Genomic DNA, 16,747 nt, shown 5'->3' on the forward strand with positions numbered 1-16,747 from the left:
AATTTGAGAAATAATATGCGGTTTCGAAAATTTTCAGAAATAATACACAGTCGGCTTAGTTGAAGCCAATTGGATCCAGTCGGCATTGTCGAAGATGACATAAACAATACTAATTGGTTTAGGCGTAACCAATTAGCATTAATCGGTTTCGCTGAAACCGATTAGTTCCTTCATCTTTGGCAATGACTACTGGATCCTAATTGGTTTCGCCGAAACCAATTAGTACTAATTGCTTTTGCCGAAATAAATTAGTTGTTGTCGGTTTTGGCAAATTTAACAGCTGCATGCAACCATATTTTGCACTCTAATTTTATCCCGTCACCCTCTCCCGCATCCCTCCACACACCAGCAGCAGCCATGTCCGTCTACGCACCAGCAAGAACCCACACAGCACCGACATCAGAACAAATAGAAACAACCAATAATCCTCCTCTGTTTTGCCATGTTTTCCCTAGTACAACATTTAACATGTGATTTTGCTTGATGACCCAAATCCCTTGACAGAGACATCTTCAACCTTATCCAAGTAGTATAAAAATTGGAGCACACTCATCACGCACACCACCAACCCAATCAAAATACCATCATGGACCACAGACGAACCAAGCTAATTAAACTGCTGGATCCCCTCATCGTGCTTCTAAGTTTGCTGCTCGCTGGCTTTGCTGCTGCCTGTCCATGCCAGCATCGGCCATGGAGCTCTCCGGCCTGCCGCTGGTCCTGCTGCTCTGCTTGCTGGCTGGCTCGTTGACTACGGCCCTGCCAGCGCTGCCCGGGATGGACAGGGTGCATCAGCAAGTCGACAGGGCGAACCGGCGACAAGCTGGGGCTTCTTGCCTCGCGCATCCATTTGCGCTGTCACCAGAGGGGATAGGCTGACATCCACAAGTAGTTTTGTCTTCGATCATGGCTTTTGAGTCATGTCCCCTTTTTTTCCTTTATCCTTCTGATCTTTTTGATCAGCCTCATGTAACCTTGTTTTTCTCCACCTGCTCCCTCCTATGATTAACACGAAAAGCCAGCCAAGCTGAGTCTTTCAACAAAAAAAACAGGGCGAACCGGCGAGGTCCATCCATCGGACTCGTCATGTCGTACGTCGCTGAGGACACGTCGCTCCAAGCCTCCTGCTACTTCAGGCCTTGGCGTGTCCAGCCCTTCGTTGACCTCTACGGTGAGTCTCGGCCTCCCAATTCTGATCCAAATTGCTTGCCTGTAGATTGTGCAAATGTAGCACTGGATGAGTTTGGCCGTTCCTTTCGATTGTGCAAATGTAGCACTGGGAATCCAATCCTCCTTGTTTGGCGCTTGACAGACGGTGGTCCACACTTGTCTCGCTAGAATACTGTCAGGAACCTGATCTTGGGCAACGCCGGTGATTTTAGTCCCACCTTGGGCAACGCCACCGCCATGGACTCGACCTGGCGCACCGATGCCGGTCATCACCGTGCCTGCTTCTTTGTCTTCGGCGACATACGCTGAACTCCTTCCACCGGCGACACACGCCTGGCGTCTCTCGGTAACATGATGTCGATGCCGTCACACTCAAACGCGAGCCTTCCCAAACGCCTCTTCATGGCGTTGCACAGCGCAGCCTCCGCCGCCGCGCCGCACCTCCATGCCGCCACGCCATGCCGCACGTTCGTGACCTTTGCACCACCATGCAGCGCCTCCGCCGCCGCCGCGCTCGCCATGGACTCACCGCGCACCGCCTCCGCATCCACCATGACAGCCGCAACGCCTCGCGCCTCCATAGGCCGACACACGGCCCGGAGTTTCGCGCAGCCGCCAGAGCCGGCCCTGGGGTATGGCGGACGGGGCGACCGCCTAGGGCCCAGGTCTGGTAGGGGCCCATGATCTGTGATGCATGTGTATGTATAGCCCTCAAAAAAATGTATAGCCCAGTAAAGAAGAAAAAATAGAAGGAAGGAGCAGCGTGAATGCGTGATGAGCTTGGCGGCTGATCGCTAGCGAGGAAAAGGTCAAGCGTCGCATGGCTGGCTTCTCGCACGCATCCATCCATCCATATGGATCGCTACTATCAAATCAAAGAATAGAAAGAAAAAAAAACATAGCGATCGATGCCTCAACGTCTTCCTGTGTTCGTCGCTTGAGACTCAACCGTCGCTCCAGTTTCTTGCCGGTTGCCGCCGCTAAGCGCCCTGCTGGCTGCCGGCCCTGGCTTCGCTCCCGATTTTTGCTGTCCTGCACTTGACTCGTCCTAATATTGCCGCCCGGCCATCCGCGAGGCTAGGAGTTCATCGATCATCGTCCTCTCAGTCTTTCAAATGTACGTAATGATTCATCATCAGCAATTTCAATATACATGGTATAGAATTGTTAAGGTGTTTCTAATTGTATATGTACTATTTTTCTGCATCATGTATGGCTGAAAAATTACTCTTAATATTTTGCAAATGAAGTTAGACATGCACTAGATGCTTATATAATGTGCAGAAAAATACATATACATATAGTATTAGGGGCCCATGTCATTGAGTTCGCCAAGGGCCCTCTAAAACATAGGGCTGGCCCTGGCAGCCGCCAATGAACACCCCCACGCCGGCACGCCTCCCACACAGCGAACCATGCCCAAGAGAACCAAGCTTATGATACCAAATGTTGGGACAAACACCGGACCAGCTCGCCGCTCATCTCCTGTCTCATTCGTTCAGACGAAGGTGGAAGGAGGAGCACACTGGATACAAGTTTTTCCGGCGCACAGACGCCTTGCCGCACGAACGGCGCCTCGGCCGTACGAACAACCTTACTTTACTGAGCACATACCTCCGGCTCAGCTCATACCGACACCGTGGCTCGGCAACAGACCGGCACCTCGATCAATACATTAAAGGGCCTTTTATACCGGACTGCACACACACACTAGCACACGCATGCACGCAAGACCCGGCCACCACACCGGCCACCACTAGCACGTACACGGCCGGCTCACCACTAACCAACTAATCAAGTCCTACATGCATGCATCTCCAGCGATTATGCAGCTCCACTAACGGCCACACGACCTGGCTATGCATGTAGCTTGTTAATCGAGAGAGAGAAGCGAATGGAAAACAGATATATGAATGAACAGTTATTCTATTGATTGAAGATTGGGGTATTTATACCCAGTTTACAAGGCGGTTACAAAAGGAGGCAGTTGCCAAAAGTGGCACCGACATAGCAGTGATTAATAGTTAATTAACCTAATTAATTAATTCCTAACACTCCCCCTAATCAATGCTTGTCTTTGTGAATATACATCATCTTGATAGACTCCTCCTAGTATGTATTTGCCTTGAACGTTCATCATCTTCATCTTGAAAGTCTCCTCCAAAAACCCTGTGGGAAAAATATGAGAAGAATAGTGCAGATATGTTGCTAAAACTCCTTTAAACCCAGTGGGAAAAATAATAAGGAGAAAATGATGCAACATATAATGATTATTGTCTCTTGATAACTCATATGATAAAAACCTTTGAAGAAGGAGAAAAATCATCGATGAGTTTAGAGAACAATTAATATGTCTTGAGTACTTTCTTTAAAAACCCCGATAGGGAAAAAAGAAAGTATGACATGCCTCGTTAAAAACCCTTATGAGAAACTTTAAGAGAAAACTCATAAAGAAAAAGAGTGCGATTATATATGCCATCGAAAACTCCTTTAAAACCCAATGGGAAAAATATAAGGAGAAAATGATATGACATATATGAACACTTGTATCTATATTGTCTCATTAAAAACCTTTTATGAGAAACCATTAGGGAAAAACTCGTGAAGGGAAAAGAGTACAATATATGTAATCTGATGTTTGTTAACAGGTTATACTTTGGGAGATTACTCCCCCTGAACTTTGCAAATCTGGAGGATGTCTCATATCAATTACATTGACATGATCATGACATTATGAATAATATGTCGGTTTTTCCAATATTTTGTTTGCAAACTGTTTCATCACTTTTCTATAATTCATGAGGATAAGTGATCTCGAGCAATGTGCTTTGTGATATTGCTCTTCATATAACCTGTATGTATTGAGTAATACAAGTGGTAGCATCTTGATAAATCAAGTTATGTTACTCTGATGAATCTCAACCACATGGTTTGAGTGTGGTTAATCATTCTGCTAAGCCAACCATATTTTCAATGCCTTTAGATAAGTAATTATGTCAGAATGATAAGGGGAAGTAGCCATTAAATTCTATTTATATGAATTCCATAAGAAGGCTATTCCATCAAATTCAGTCATTGATATGGCTTTGTTGGGATCAAGTAAAGAGCCAATATCATGGTCAAATCTTGATTTTCCTGATGGAATTGTTCAAGATTTATTATGAACTTGAGATATAAGTTAATATTCCTCATATCGACCATATACGTTTTGTTGGTGTGATATATCCACATTGAACTTCTCAAATATGTTTTGGATATATGTAGACTGATATGTATTCTTGAGAGAATGCTCAAGTTGTAAACTTAAGCTAAATTTGGTTTAATCCAAATTTTCCGCCTTGAGATGATTTTGTATATGTTTAGGTCTTGTATAGACATTGATGATGAAGTCATCGATATACACTAAGTGATATAAGGAAAACAAATTTTGGATTTCCTTATTAACACAGAAGCAATCATCATTCTTTGAGTAATCCCTTTGAAGAAGGAACTCATTTAGTCGGTAGTACCATATGATTTCCGACTATTTCAAGTCATAGAGTGACTTTGAAGTTTTACACAAAACATGCTACGATTTATCTTTGGATTCGGAATTTTAAGCCCTTCAGGAACTTTAAAATAGATATCCGAAATGAGTGATCCATATGAGTATGTAGTCACTGCATCCATTAACTGCATGGTATTATTCGTACTGCCTATGATATTTAGTATCGAAACATAATTCCACTAATACCAGAAGGGTATGTCACTGTAACGCCCTCGATGCGGCTATAGCTCCCACGTGTCGAGGCACGACTTAGAGACATAACCGCATTGAAAGCAATGTCGCAAGTCAGGCAATCATTACAACATCCCATGTAATACATAATAAAAGGGGGAGATAACATAGTTGGCTTACACTCGCCACGTCACATCAGAGTACATAAATAACATCCATCAAACAATCACTCATGGCCCGACTACGGCGCCAAAATGGAAAAGAACCCAACATGCGACAAGGCCCTGAATCAAACCCCAACTAGGCACCACTACTGATCATCGGGAAAGGAAACATAATAACGCTGAGAGTCCTCGTCGAACTCCCACTTGAGCTCGTACTCGTCACCTGGAGCGGAATCACCTGGACCTGCATCTGGAATTATAGTATCTGTGAGCCACAGGGACTCAGCAATCTCACACCCTCGCGATCAAGACTATTTAAGCTTATAGGAATGGATAAGGCAGATATATGTGGAGCTGCAGCAAGCGACTAGCATATGTAGTGGCTATCTTATTCGCAAGGGAGAGCGAGAAGAGGAGGCAAAGCACGAGCGAGAATCTAGAAGGACAACCTGCGCAAGCATTACTCCAACACCGTGTCCGCTTCCCGGATTCCGCCGGAAAGGGGCCATCACGGTAACACACGCGTTTGATTCATTTTAATTAAGTTTAGTTAAAGTTATCTACAACCGGACATTAACAAATTCCCATCTGCCCATAACCGCGGGCACGGCTTTCGAAAGATCAATCCCTGCAGGGGAGTCCCAACTTAGCCCATGACAAGCTCTCACGGTCAACGAAGGAATAGACCTCCACCCAAGACACACCGATCAAACTCGGTAACCCGGTACAACAAGACAATTCGACAGGTTAAAACAAGACCAGCAACACTGCCCGAATGTGCCGACAAATCCCGATAGGAGCTGCACATATCTCTTTCTCAGGGCACACTCAGATGAGCAAGACGACGGGTAGGCCAGCCCAGAGTTGCCCCTGGTAGCCCCGGACATCGCTCGGTTGGACCAACACTCAGAGGAGCACTGGCCCGGGGGGGTTAAAATAAGATGACCCTTGAGTCTGCAGAACCCAAGGGAAAGAAAAGGCTAGGTGGCAAATGGTAAAACCAAGGTTGGGCATTGCTGGACAAGCTTTAATCAAGGCGAAATATCAAGGGGTTCCCATTATAACCCAACCACGTAAGGAACGCAAAAATCCGGGAACATAACACCGATATGACAGAAACTATGGCGGCAAGAGTGGAACAAAACACTAGGCGAGAGGCCTAGCCTTCCACTCTTTACCAAGTATATAGATGCATTAATATAACATGGCAATATAATGATATCCCCAACAAGTAAATAAATGATGTTCCAACAAGGAACGGCTCCAATCTTCACCTGCAACTAGCAACGCTATAAGAAGGGCTGAGCAAAGCGGTAACATAGCCAAACAACGGTTTGCTAGGTCAAGGTGGGTTAGAGGTTTGACATGGCAATTGGGAGGCTGACAAGCAAAAGGTAGGCATCGTAGCATTGGCAAAGCAAGAGCGAGCAAACTAGCATAGCAAAGATAGTAGTGATTTCGAGGGTATGATCATCTTGCCTGCACAGTTGTCAGAGTTGACTGGATCCTCACAAGCAAACTCAACGGGCTCCTCGGTAGCTAACTCGTCTCCCGGCTCTACCCAACAAGACAAACAAGCAACAAGGATACAATCAACCACGTGCAAGACCAAGCAATATGATGAGAAGATGATATGCTATGCGGGATGCGATGCGGGATGCAAAATGCAAGATATGACAGGAAATGCATGAACCTGGCCTCAACTTGGAATTCCAAGGGTGCCAATGGATAGAGGGGATGAAATCTCTTGAAAACGATATAAAGATCATTGGAATCGGAGTTACGGTTTGGAAATGGCAAGCGTTTTAAGATATGACACCGGTCTGCGATTTACAGCAAGTAGGCATCTAAATACAACGAAATGAACATGTTACAGCCACCAAACATGACAAAAAAATGCATGGCAGGGATGCCCACAAGATTCTTAACAAAAGACTAGCACTGAGCCACGGCCAAATCATCCATTAAGAGGTTCAAACAAGCATGGCAAAAACGCAAATGCAAAACAGATTCCAGACTTAGTGAAATTAACACTTGTCTGAAATTTCAGATCACGATGTTCTCTTCGGAGCAGCAAAACAACATGATCATTGACCTGAACATGACAAGTAAGAACATGGCATGGAGCTACTCAACAAGCTTAACAAAAGTCCCAAAGTGACCTGGGGCAAAAAGGGATCACAAAATATGTTAACGGGCACACGAACATAGCTAAAACACAATCAGTTTTCAGACTTAGTGAAAACTGAGACATGCTGAAATATAACTCACGAAGGCATGTAATCGAGCTCGATGCACTCACCATGGTGCAAGTCACAGCAAGGCAAGCATACATCCATTAATAAGGCACAAAATACAAGCTAGACATGGCAAGAACAATGGCATAGCATGCACGGATCAACTACAATAACTCCGGCAAAATCGCAAACAAGTTGATGATCTGCCCAGATTAACAACGAAGCAAAAGTTGAGCTTGATTGAGTCAACCCAGAGCACTCCACATATGCAAACAAAGACATGAATGGATAGAGCATAACATAAATATCAAAACTCCCTTACTGATCATCCTCAAAAGAGGCACGGATCACTAGGAAACAAGCTGGACATATAGCATCATGAACTAAAATATCCCAGACTTAGTGAAAATCACTAAGTCCCTGAAATCAGCAATCTCAGGTGCCTCTTTGCAAGCTTGCACAAGTCACCACACACATCCTAAAAATGCATGGGTTGCACCTCTGGAAAGAAGACAAAATGCTTAACAAAACATATGAAGGACTCACAGACATAGCATGCACACAATAATCATGGCAAAAATGACAAAAGTCTAAGATGAACTAGCAGATCTGACAATTAACTCACGAAGCCTCCTTCTAACAGCATTTTGGGCACCAAGATGAACTCAAATGAAAATGATGCAATGGAATGAAATGATGTACTCGTCGAGACGAACATTTTGATATATCATATGCCCAAATCGAAGCTACGGATGCAAAGTTACGGGCGGTCAAAGTAGGCATAAAAATTAGGGGGGAGAAGAGGGAAGTCAACCCAGATCTAGGGTTTCGGCACTGTTCACGGGCGCGCGAACCGAGGATGGCCGGGATCTCGCCGGAGTCTCGCCGGAGAGGAGGAGGCGCCGCGGAGGAGGAGGGGGCCGGCCGGACCGGGGCGGCGACGGCGGCGTGGCCGTGCGGCGGCGGCGCCCGAGGCGGGACCGGGCGTGGCGGCGCCGGTCTTCACGGGCGGCGGCGACCTCCGGCTGGGGCGGCGGCGGTGCCCGCGGCGGCGGCGGCGGCCGGCCGGGAAGAGGACGGCGGCGGGGCGCGGGACGAAGGGCGGCGGCGGATCGGGCTCGCGGGGGCCCCTCCTGGGCCTCCCGGGCCGGCGGCGGGGATGTGGGCGCGGCCCACGTGGCGGCGCGTGAGTGGACAAGGGGCGGCGGCGGACGCTGTCATCCGATCCGGACACGTCCGTCGGTGGCGGGGGTTGATCTATTTTTTTTAACTAGGGTTTCGAACGGGGGAAGAAGAGATCCGAATGGAGGGGGTATTTATAGACATAGAGGGAGCTAGGAGAGTCCAAATGAGGTGCGGTTTTCGGCCACGCGATCGTGATCGAACGCTCTAGGACATGGAGCAGAGTTTGGTGGGTTTTGGGCCAAATTTGGGGGATGTTGGGCTGCAACACACACGAGGCCTTTTCGGTCCCTCGGTTAACCGTTGGAGTATCAAACGAAGTCCAAATGGTACGAAACTTGACAGGCGGTCTACCGGTAGTAAACCAAGGCCGCATGGCAAGTCTCGGTCCAATCCGGAAATGTTTAATCCCCACACACGAAAGAGAGCTAGAAATGACCACCGGAGGAGAACGAAGCGCCGGAATGCAGAACGGACAACGGGAAAAATGCTCGAATGCATGAGACGAACACGTATGCGAATGCAATGCACATGATGATATGATATGAGATGCATGAAAACGAAAACAACACACGGAGACAGAACCCGAACCCGAGGAAATAAATATAACTTAACGCCGGAAACGGCAAGAGTTGGAGTACAAATAGGGAAAGTTACATCTGGGGCGTTACAGTCACATCGTGATCGATGTCGGATCTCTGCGTGAACCCTTTTGCTACAAGCCTCGCTTTCTCACCACCTCATTGACTTTGTCTATGAATGGGAAGTTTTTAGTATTCCATATGGAAGATACTTATGAGGAGTAGGTATTACTGCAGTAAATACCACTCATTTGTTGAGCGAGTGCTATCCGTCATTACTTGCTTCCTTTTTATGTGAACCAATATGAGTGCAAGAGGCACTCTACCATGGATTTTGGTTCTGGGCCCAAAAGGTTTTAGCAATTTGAGAAGAAATATATGTCGACAAATGTAGTCTTTAGTTTATATGATTCTGATGGAATCATTGAAGTTTGTGGATAAAATATGTACTCCTTTTTAACTCCTTGTGATTTCCTACAACAAATGGAGTCAAGGTGTTTCGATGTCCCGGCACCAAAACATTTGTGCACCTTTATGCCGGGCATTGGATGATGAGCATCCAGTGAGGTGTCTTTCAACTTGATGTTGAATTACATTTACTAGTTGAGGATGTGATTTCCTCTGTTTCCGCGGAAGCATATGAGAAGTTATATCTCGTATTGTCAGATTTTCTCCCCTCTTGCTCTCATTTGGGGAGAATAGTGGTTTATCAGGTACCTCCACTCTTCTGACACTTTACTGCAGGAATATATAATTTACTAACACCTTGTCATCAGTAAATGTATGTGGCAGATTTGCAATGTGTTGCAAATATATAATTCTCTAAACTTCTAGTTCAGATTCTTTGAGACATGGATATAAGGATTGAATGTCAATAACATTTCTAATTTATTTTTTCGGCATTCTTTGTGGTACTTATCTCCCCCTAATGCCGAAAATATCCTTATTGCTGATGCAATCAGCGTACGGACTATGAATAATTTTGATTGACGGATAAATTATTATTCCTCACATAGATCCCCGATTTTCTGTGAGTGCCCATTGATGTATGCTGGAGTGGTGATATCGGATGTAACCGAATTATCACAGATGGGAAATACTTTGTTGATTTCCACGTAGTTACTACAAGGGGAAAGTAGTATGAAATGCAGTTGGTATGATTTAGATCATACTTACGGTGTGTAAGGCCGTATGTGTCCAGCAAGAGGCTGGTAAATTTACAATTCTTTAAGATTGGCCATGTAATTCATTTCACTATCTTTGATAAGAAATTTAGTTAAACCATTCTGGGTATGTACATAGAGTACAAAAATATAATCGGACATTGCTTGTGAAATGATTTCAATGAAATTGTCCATTCGAATGGGTTTTTTGATCCTGTTTTCAGGAGAATTTGCTCCTACTTTGATAAGTTGAGCAATTTATTTAGTAAGATTATGCGTGGTTGTGTGTGATAAGAGACACACTTGAAATCATTTTATAAATGTTCCTATGAGTACCATGAAGTATCTAAATAATTCCACATAATGGTTAACTAATCCACATATGTCTTCTTAATGTATTCAAGGAAGATTGAGTGGCTCATTTAGAATTTTAAGGTGAGAGTGCCTTAAAACTGATTTCCCCTATGGCACATGTAGTGCGCATAAAATCTGATGATTTAGGATATTTTGCAACTTGTTAAGTTGTGACCAACAGAATTGTCAATAATTTTCTAATCATCCCCAAACCAGGATGGATAAGTCTATCAAAATAGACATTTAATTTATTAATATTTAGAAAATTATTTCGTACACAACAATACTAAGTATGAATTTAACCATACTATCAAATTTATTAAATATTGTATCCAAGTGATGGGATATTGAACATCCTACTACATGTAGTAGTACAAGTACAGGTTAATGCTATTTTTGGAAATAATTAGGAGATTACCTAAGGTCTCCGATATTATTGAGTGCAAATGAGTTCATCCTCCATTTTCTGCACTAGATTTTGGTCCTCCTTCTGATGAAGATTCTGAGAACAATTCTTTACCAGAATCTGGTTGTTATTTGCAAATTTTCAAATTTATCCCATTGAACTTATTTGCCTTTTAATAAATTTGTGATGTGGTTCGACCATATGTTTGAGGGTTTGGTAATCATAGGTACAATATTTATATAACCACGCTTCTGATAAACTTGAGAGTTGTCTTTTGATCATTTGAAAATGACCGATTCTTATTAAGAGATAATTCCGTCTTTGGTTGTCTATTAGCCTCCACTTTACTTCGAATTCCTCATAGTTCTATTTTGTGACAACTAACTTGCATACTATTCTCGATACTAGCATGAATTTTAAATTATGGTATAGCACCCATTGGGTGAATCTGATGATTTTAAGAAATTCCATGTTTCTTGATCATAAAAAAAAGGTAGTACCATCTTAAGAGGATGTAAAGTGCATTAAGGGCTTTTCAACTGGATCTGTATATAGGAAAATATTTGATCACGAGATCTCAACTTAAAGTTGATTAAAGTGACAGAATTGTGAGATGCAATAGACTTGATGTTTTGAAATCAAATGGGTGATCAATCGTGATGTGCTCATGGCAGCATGTTTCTCTCAAGGGAAAAATTGTAGTGAATAAATATTCATCCATAATTACTTAGTTTGAGAACTAAGTGAAGTTGATGACATATAAAATGCAACATGTATATACTTAGCTATCAAGAGAATAGCCATTGCAGAAGGTGGAGTTATAGTGGCAATAGGCCACGGGTGGACACAATGACTGATGTCATGAATCATCTTAAAATAAATACTCCCACCTAATCTTGAATTTAGTGCATTTGGAAATGTCAGGCATGTGTTACATGAAAATACTCATGGCCAAGATGATCCTTGGTGAACCTGGGTGTATCCTTCAATACAACAGATGTGATGAAATCATTGCTAATGTTTTGGACTTCATTCTTGAGAAAATATGTGACTTCAGAGTCACTGCCAAAACACATAGACTTTTCATGTTTATCATTGGTTAGTCACTATAAAAGTATAACCACAATTTGATGTGGACCTATCAATAGTGTTTGAGACACTCAACAATTTCTATAAATTGTGGTATCCATTTTAATGAATGGACGACACTATAATTAAAATAGTGACATAGGCTCCATTGCCATGTATTTTACCAATGTAATAGAAGGTAATTACTGGTATGTGCAAATATTTGCATAGTTGTCTATGACATATTAAAGCAAAATGAGGCTTGAATAAATGATATTTGTGGAAAATATTTGCCATTTCAGCATGTAGTGTTCATGCATGAATACCTTTTATTATGAGAGTAAATATCTTTTTTTTAGTGAACAACAACAATTGCTTCAGAGGAGCAATTTTTTTTTATGATAGCTGATGCTATACACTCATATGTGTAGACCTCCATTTATATAGAATAACACTTTGAAGATAGTCACCGGATGCGGTGTAGATCTCGCAGTAATAGAAAAACATAGTCTGACTTTTGTCAGTAGATGTTCATAATTCTATTACCTTATGTTATGCAAAATGTATGAAATCACTTTGAAAGTAGTCATCTGTCAAAATGACATGATGTAGACCTTGCAGTAATAGTGGATAGTCTGCAAAATTTGCAGTAGATGCCAGTATTACCTTATGATATCTTGAGGTAGTCACATATAATATTAATATTTGGAAGATCACTTCGAAGGTAGTCATCTTATCAAAATGACAAGATGTAGACCTCACAGTACTGATGGATAATCTGCAAATTACGCAGTAGATGCCATCAATACCTTGTGATTCCAAAATATAATATGGTGTAGTCATATTAAGTATAATCCTTGTTTTGAATTTACATCATGATTTGCAAGAGAAAAAAAATCAATTGCAAAACATAGTTGTTGCACTTATTGTAAAGAATAGCACTAGTATATTGGGGTCCATTGCAGATGTAATGATCGACCCATCCATCAACATAGCTCAATGCCTTGGGACTCAACCGATATGATATACCACGGTATTAACCAAAATCTAAAACAGTAAGCCTGATGACTTGTGTTCATGTAGTATTAAGTCTGATGACTTGTTTGCCAATAAAAGAAACTAGAAGGGCTTAGTCTCAATTGGCCGAAGAGATAAGGTTTCCTATCGTCATCCTCAATGCATCTGGAATCAATCGATTTGTTCGGTATGCACATATAGCACCGGCACCGCCGCTGCGTACCAGTGTAACCGGGAGAAGGAGAGACCGGGGGTGGGCGGGTGGCGCCAGAGGGCTTGCTCGTCCAACGCCGCGCGCCAGAGGGCGCTGCCTGGCGTCGCTGCGTCCTCGGCCGCTGCGTCGACGTTGCTGTAGTGTCGTGGGCTGGTCGTGCTACCGGTGCCGCCGCGGTGGAGATCGCCGTTCTAGGCGCCGGCCATTGGTTACCCCGAGGACACGCCACCTGTACTGGAGGGTATGCCGCGCCGTGGTCGTGCTCCGCCTGAGGGAGGAGCGCCGCGTCGAATGCTGCATCCGAGAGGTGGAGGACGCCGTCGTCGCCAAACGCCGAGGTACGCTCGCTGGGGCTTCTTCCCTTCTTTTCTCTTGTTCTTGATGCAGATTCTTCTATTCTTCTTGATTGAGAATTTCTTCCTATTTTCGTTTGAGTGATCAATCCATCTCACCACGAGCATACGCCGGATGAAGCGATTTGCAAAACAGAATTTGTTATTAGATTTTTGATTGTTTGCAAGAAGACAAAAACAAATTGAAGAATGTCCTGATCCAGTTTTCCTCTTTTACAGAAGCATGTCCATTGATTACTGCTGTGGACGGGAATATGGCTAATCGAATCGGCGGCATTCTTCTCTTCTCCTGTGGCCATTTCTCAGCGGAGAGCAAAAGTGCTGATAACGTGTTAGAGAAAATCGAGAGAGAGGAGCGAATGGAAAACAGATATATGAATGAACAGTTATTCTATTGATTGAAGATTGGGGTATTTATACCCAGTTTACAAGGCGGTTACAAAAGGAGGCAGTTGCCAAAAGTGGCACCGACATAGCAGTGATTAATAGTTAATTAACCTAATTAATTAATTCCTAACATAGCTAACTAACTAAGTGCGTCATCTCTGCTAAACAACACAGTTTAAATCACTGCGACAATGACATGTAGGGCCCCATATCTAGTTTGACTACTCCTTGCTGACATGGCAGCTGACTGGGACACAAACCGTAAAATCAAAGGGTCAAAACCGGGTTAAATCAGTCAAAACAGGGTTCGGGATATAGAAGTGTTGATACTTGTCCGGTTTTTGAGAGTTTAGGGTTGTAAAGCAGACGGTTTTGCTGTTCGGGGTTGTTTATTAGACTTTGGAGACAATTCAGGGTATTAATATGAACCTCTCAGAACATAAACTTTGCGTAAGTTTGAAGGTTTTGCTTCTACACCAAACTTTTTGGTTGTACAACGTTAACAAACAACAAACAAAATATGCACTGAGGATCGCACAAATGTTTCTATATAATAAAAAGGCCGATGCTAGGCGCCGCTCGGCCTTGGGCCAGTCGCCGCGCAGCAGGTAAATGCGAGCGAGCAGGACCGTTTGATCCTAGTTGTGCGTCGTTCTCCTGCCTTCGGTTCGTGAAGAAAAAACCTCCCACTCAGACGTTGCGCACATCTTGGCCATCTCACCGGCCCCAACTTCGGCGGCAACAAAATAACCAGCGGCTGCCACCGAATGCATCTCGCCAATCTCCCCATGTTGCTCCCGTCATCGTCCAGCACACTGTGTCGCACCGTCCGTCAACAGGCCGACCACGGTTGCAGCTGCATCGAAGCTGGTTGTAACAAATCATCGCCCCGACGTGCTCGCTTCGGCCTCCATGGGACGTTGAAGCTTCTTGCGTCGCTGGTTGCAGCACTGGCTCGCGCCGGTTCCATCATTTATCGACACGTTGCCCGCCCCTCGCCGCAGCGCTGCTGTAGGTCATTACAGCTTCCCGGGACACCAGTTCCAGCAAATCATGGTGCCGCTTCCTGCATTTTCGCCATATCCCTGGCCCCGTCACAACAAAACCACATGCCTGCTGTAGTTCCCGAAAATGCTTGTTCCAGCAAATCACGGAGCTGGTTCCAACATTTCCGCTGCACCACCACATTGTGTCGCAGCACCACCGAAAAACAGTTGTAGCTTTGAGGACATTGGTTCTAGCAATTCGCGGAGTTGGTTCAACTAAAAACGCAGTACTGTTCCGGCATTTGGTCATGTTGTGGTCTGCTTCTAGAACTAGCAATTTCTGGTAGCAGCAAATCACGCCGCTGGTTACAGCAAAGTGCGGGGCCGCTTGTAGCAATGGAGGTCGTGTGGCCCGCTTGCCAGCAAAAGCGGTGTGTCCTAGCACACGGCCGGTTGTAGCTTGCATGTGCTCGCGCTCTCGGCACCACATTGGCCGGTTGCAACGTCCTCAAGCAGTGATGGTCATTTTCGGCCGGTGGCGGTGCACAAGAGGTTTCAAGCATTCCCACATATTTTGATGAAGCCCTTTGGGCCCAGCATCTTGAGCTTTAAGTAAGCGTAATGCAGCATGACACCGAAACGCACGAATGCCATTCGACCGAGGAGAGCGTGATAGCCACTCTTCAAGGGTTACTAAGTCGAAGCTCAAGGGATCCAAATGATAGTTTTCCAGGGTACCGAGCACCACGTCAAGCATGACCCTACAAGTGCAGTGAGTTTCCGTGTGGGGTTATACCCTTAAATTTGCTCTTAGTGGGCTCGATGCGGGACTCGTCAAAGTTCATCTTTTTAAGTGTATCCACATACATGAGATTCAAGATGCTACCGCCATCCATAAGGACCCTCATGAGGTTGAAACCGTTAACGATGGGGTCGAGGACGAGCGCGGCTATGCCACCATGGCGGACATTGGTCAGTTGATCATGTTGGACGAAAATGATTGGGATTTCCAACCAGTGGTTGTATTTCGATTCCGTGGGCTCCACGGAATAAACTTTGTAGAGGCCACGATTCTGCTCCTTGGAGATGAGGGATGCATAAATCATGTTATGTCTTTGACTTATGGTGGGGATTGTTTCTGACCGCCATTGCCCCTCCGGACTGCTGCCCGTCCTCGTCCTCATTATTGTGAGGGTTAGGCTTGTCGGCTTTTCTGCTTTTTGATATGCAGGACCTGCTTATGGACCCAACAGTTTCAGTTGGTTTGCGTAGCCGGCCGCTCTGCAGTGACAGGGTGGATGGCACAAGGTTTATCGAGAATCTTGTCCCTGGCCGAGGAGCCATCATCGGCCTTCCTGCCTTGGAACTGTTTCTTGTTGCCACCGCCCAGTTGGCGCGGGTAAAAACAGTTTGCCTTACGTTTCAACTGCATTCGGTTTTTGTGCCAAAGGCACAACAGGTCATCTAGTGACATTTAAAATTAAAAAGATTTGCTAGTAGCCAGTTGTCAGAGTGCTTGCTAAACTATTGGTTCATGTCAGCTTTCCAAATTTTGATGCATTAACATTTGATACTAATTAATATCGTCAGTGTCTCTCACTTCAAAAACATCATTGCAGTGTCGGTGCTGTGCACTGCTTATATCTTATTGTGAACACAACATCGCCAAATCAGCGGTCTGAAAATTGGATTCTTCTGCCAATGTTGCGCGAGATGACATATGTTTTGTAATCCAGTATTGCATTCT

The 16,747-nt window shown here is 44.4% G+C and overlaps 1 protein-coding gene across 1 annotated transcript; it reads left to right on the top strand.

Moving 5' to 3' along the window:
• Positions 1-13,063: 13,063 nt before the first annotated feature.
• On the top strand, positions 13,064-14,030 carry LOC125518233. The gene is made up of 3 exons (XM_048683146.1): positions 13,064-13,076; positions 13,193-13,612; positions 13,847-14,030. The coding sequence occupies exons 1-3, from the start codon at positions 13,064-13,066 to the stop codon at positions 14,023-14,025; spliced, it is 612 nt and encodes a 203-aa protein (XP_048539103.1). The 3' UTR covers positions 14,026-14,030.
• The last annotated feature ends 2,717 nt before the right edge of the window (positions 14,031-16,747 follow it).

The sequence above is a fragment of the Triticum urartu genome, chromosome 7 (assembly GCF_003073215.2).
Source record: "Triticum urartu cultivar G1812 chromosome 7, Tu2.1, whole genome shotgun sequence".
In the NCBI taxonomy this organism is placed as follows: domain Eukaryota; kingdom Viridiplantae; phylum Streptophyta; class Magnoliopsida; order Poales; family Poaceae; genus Triticum; species Triticum urartu.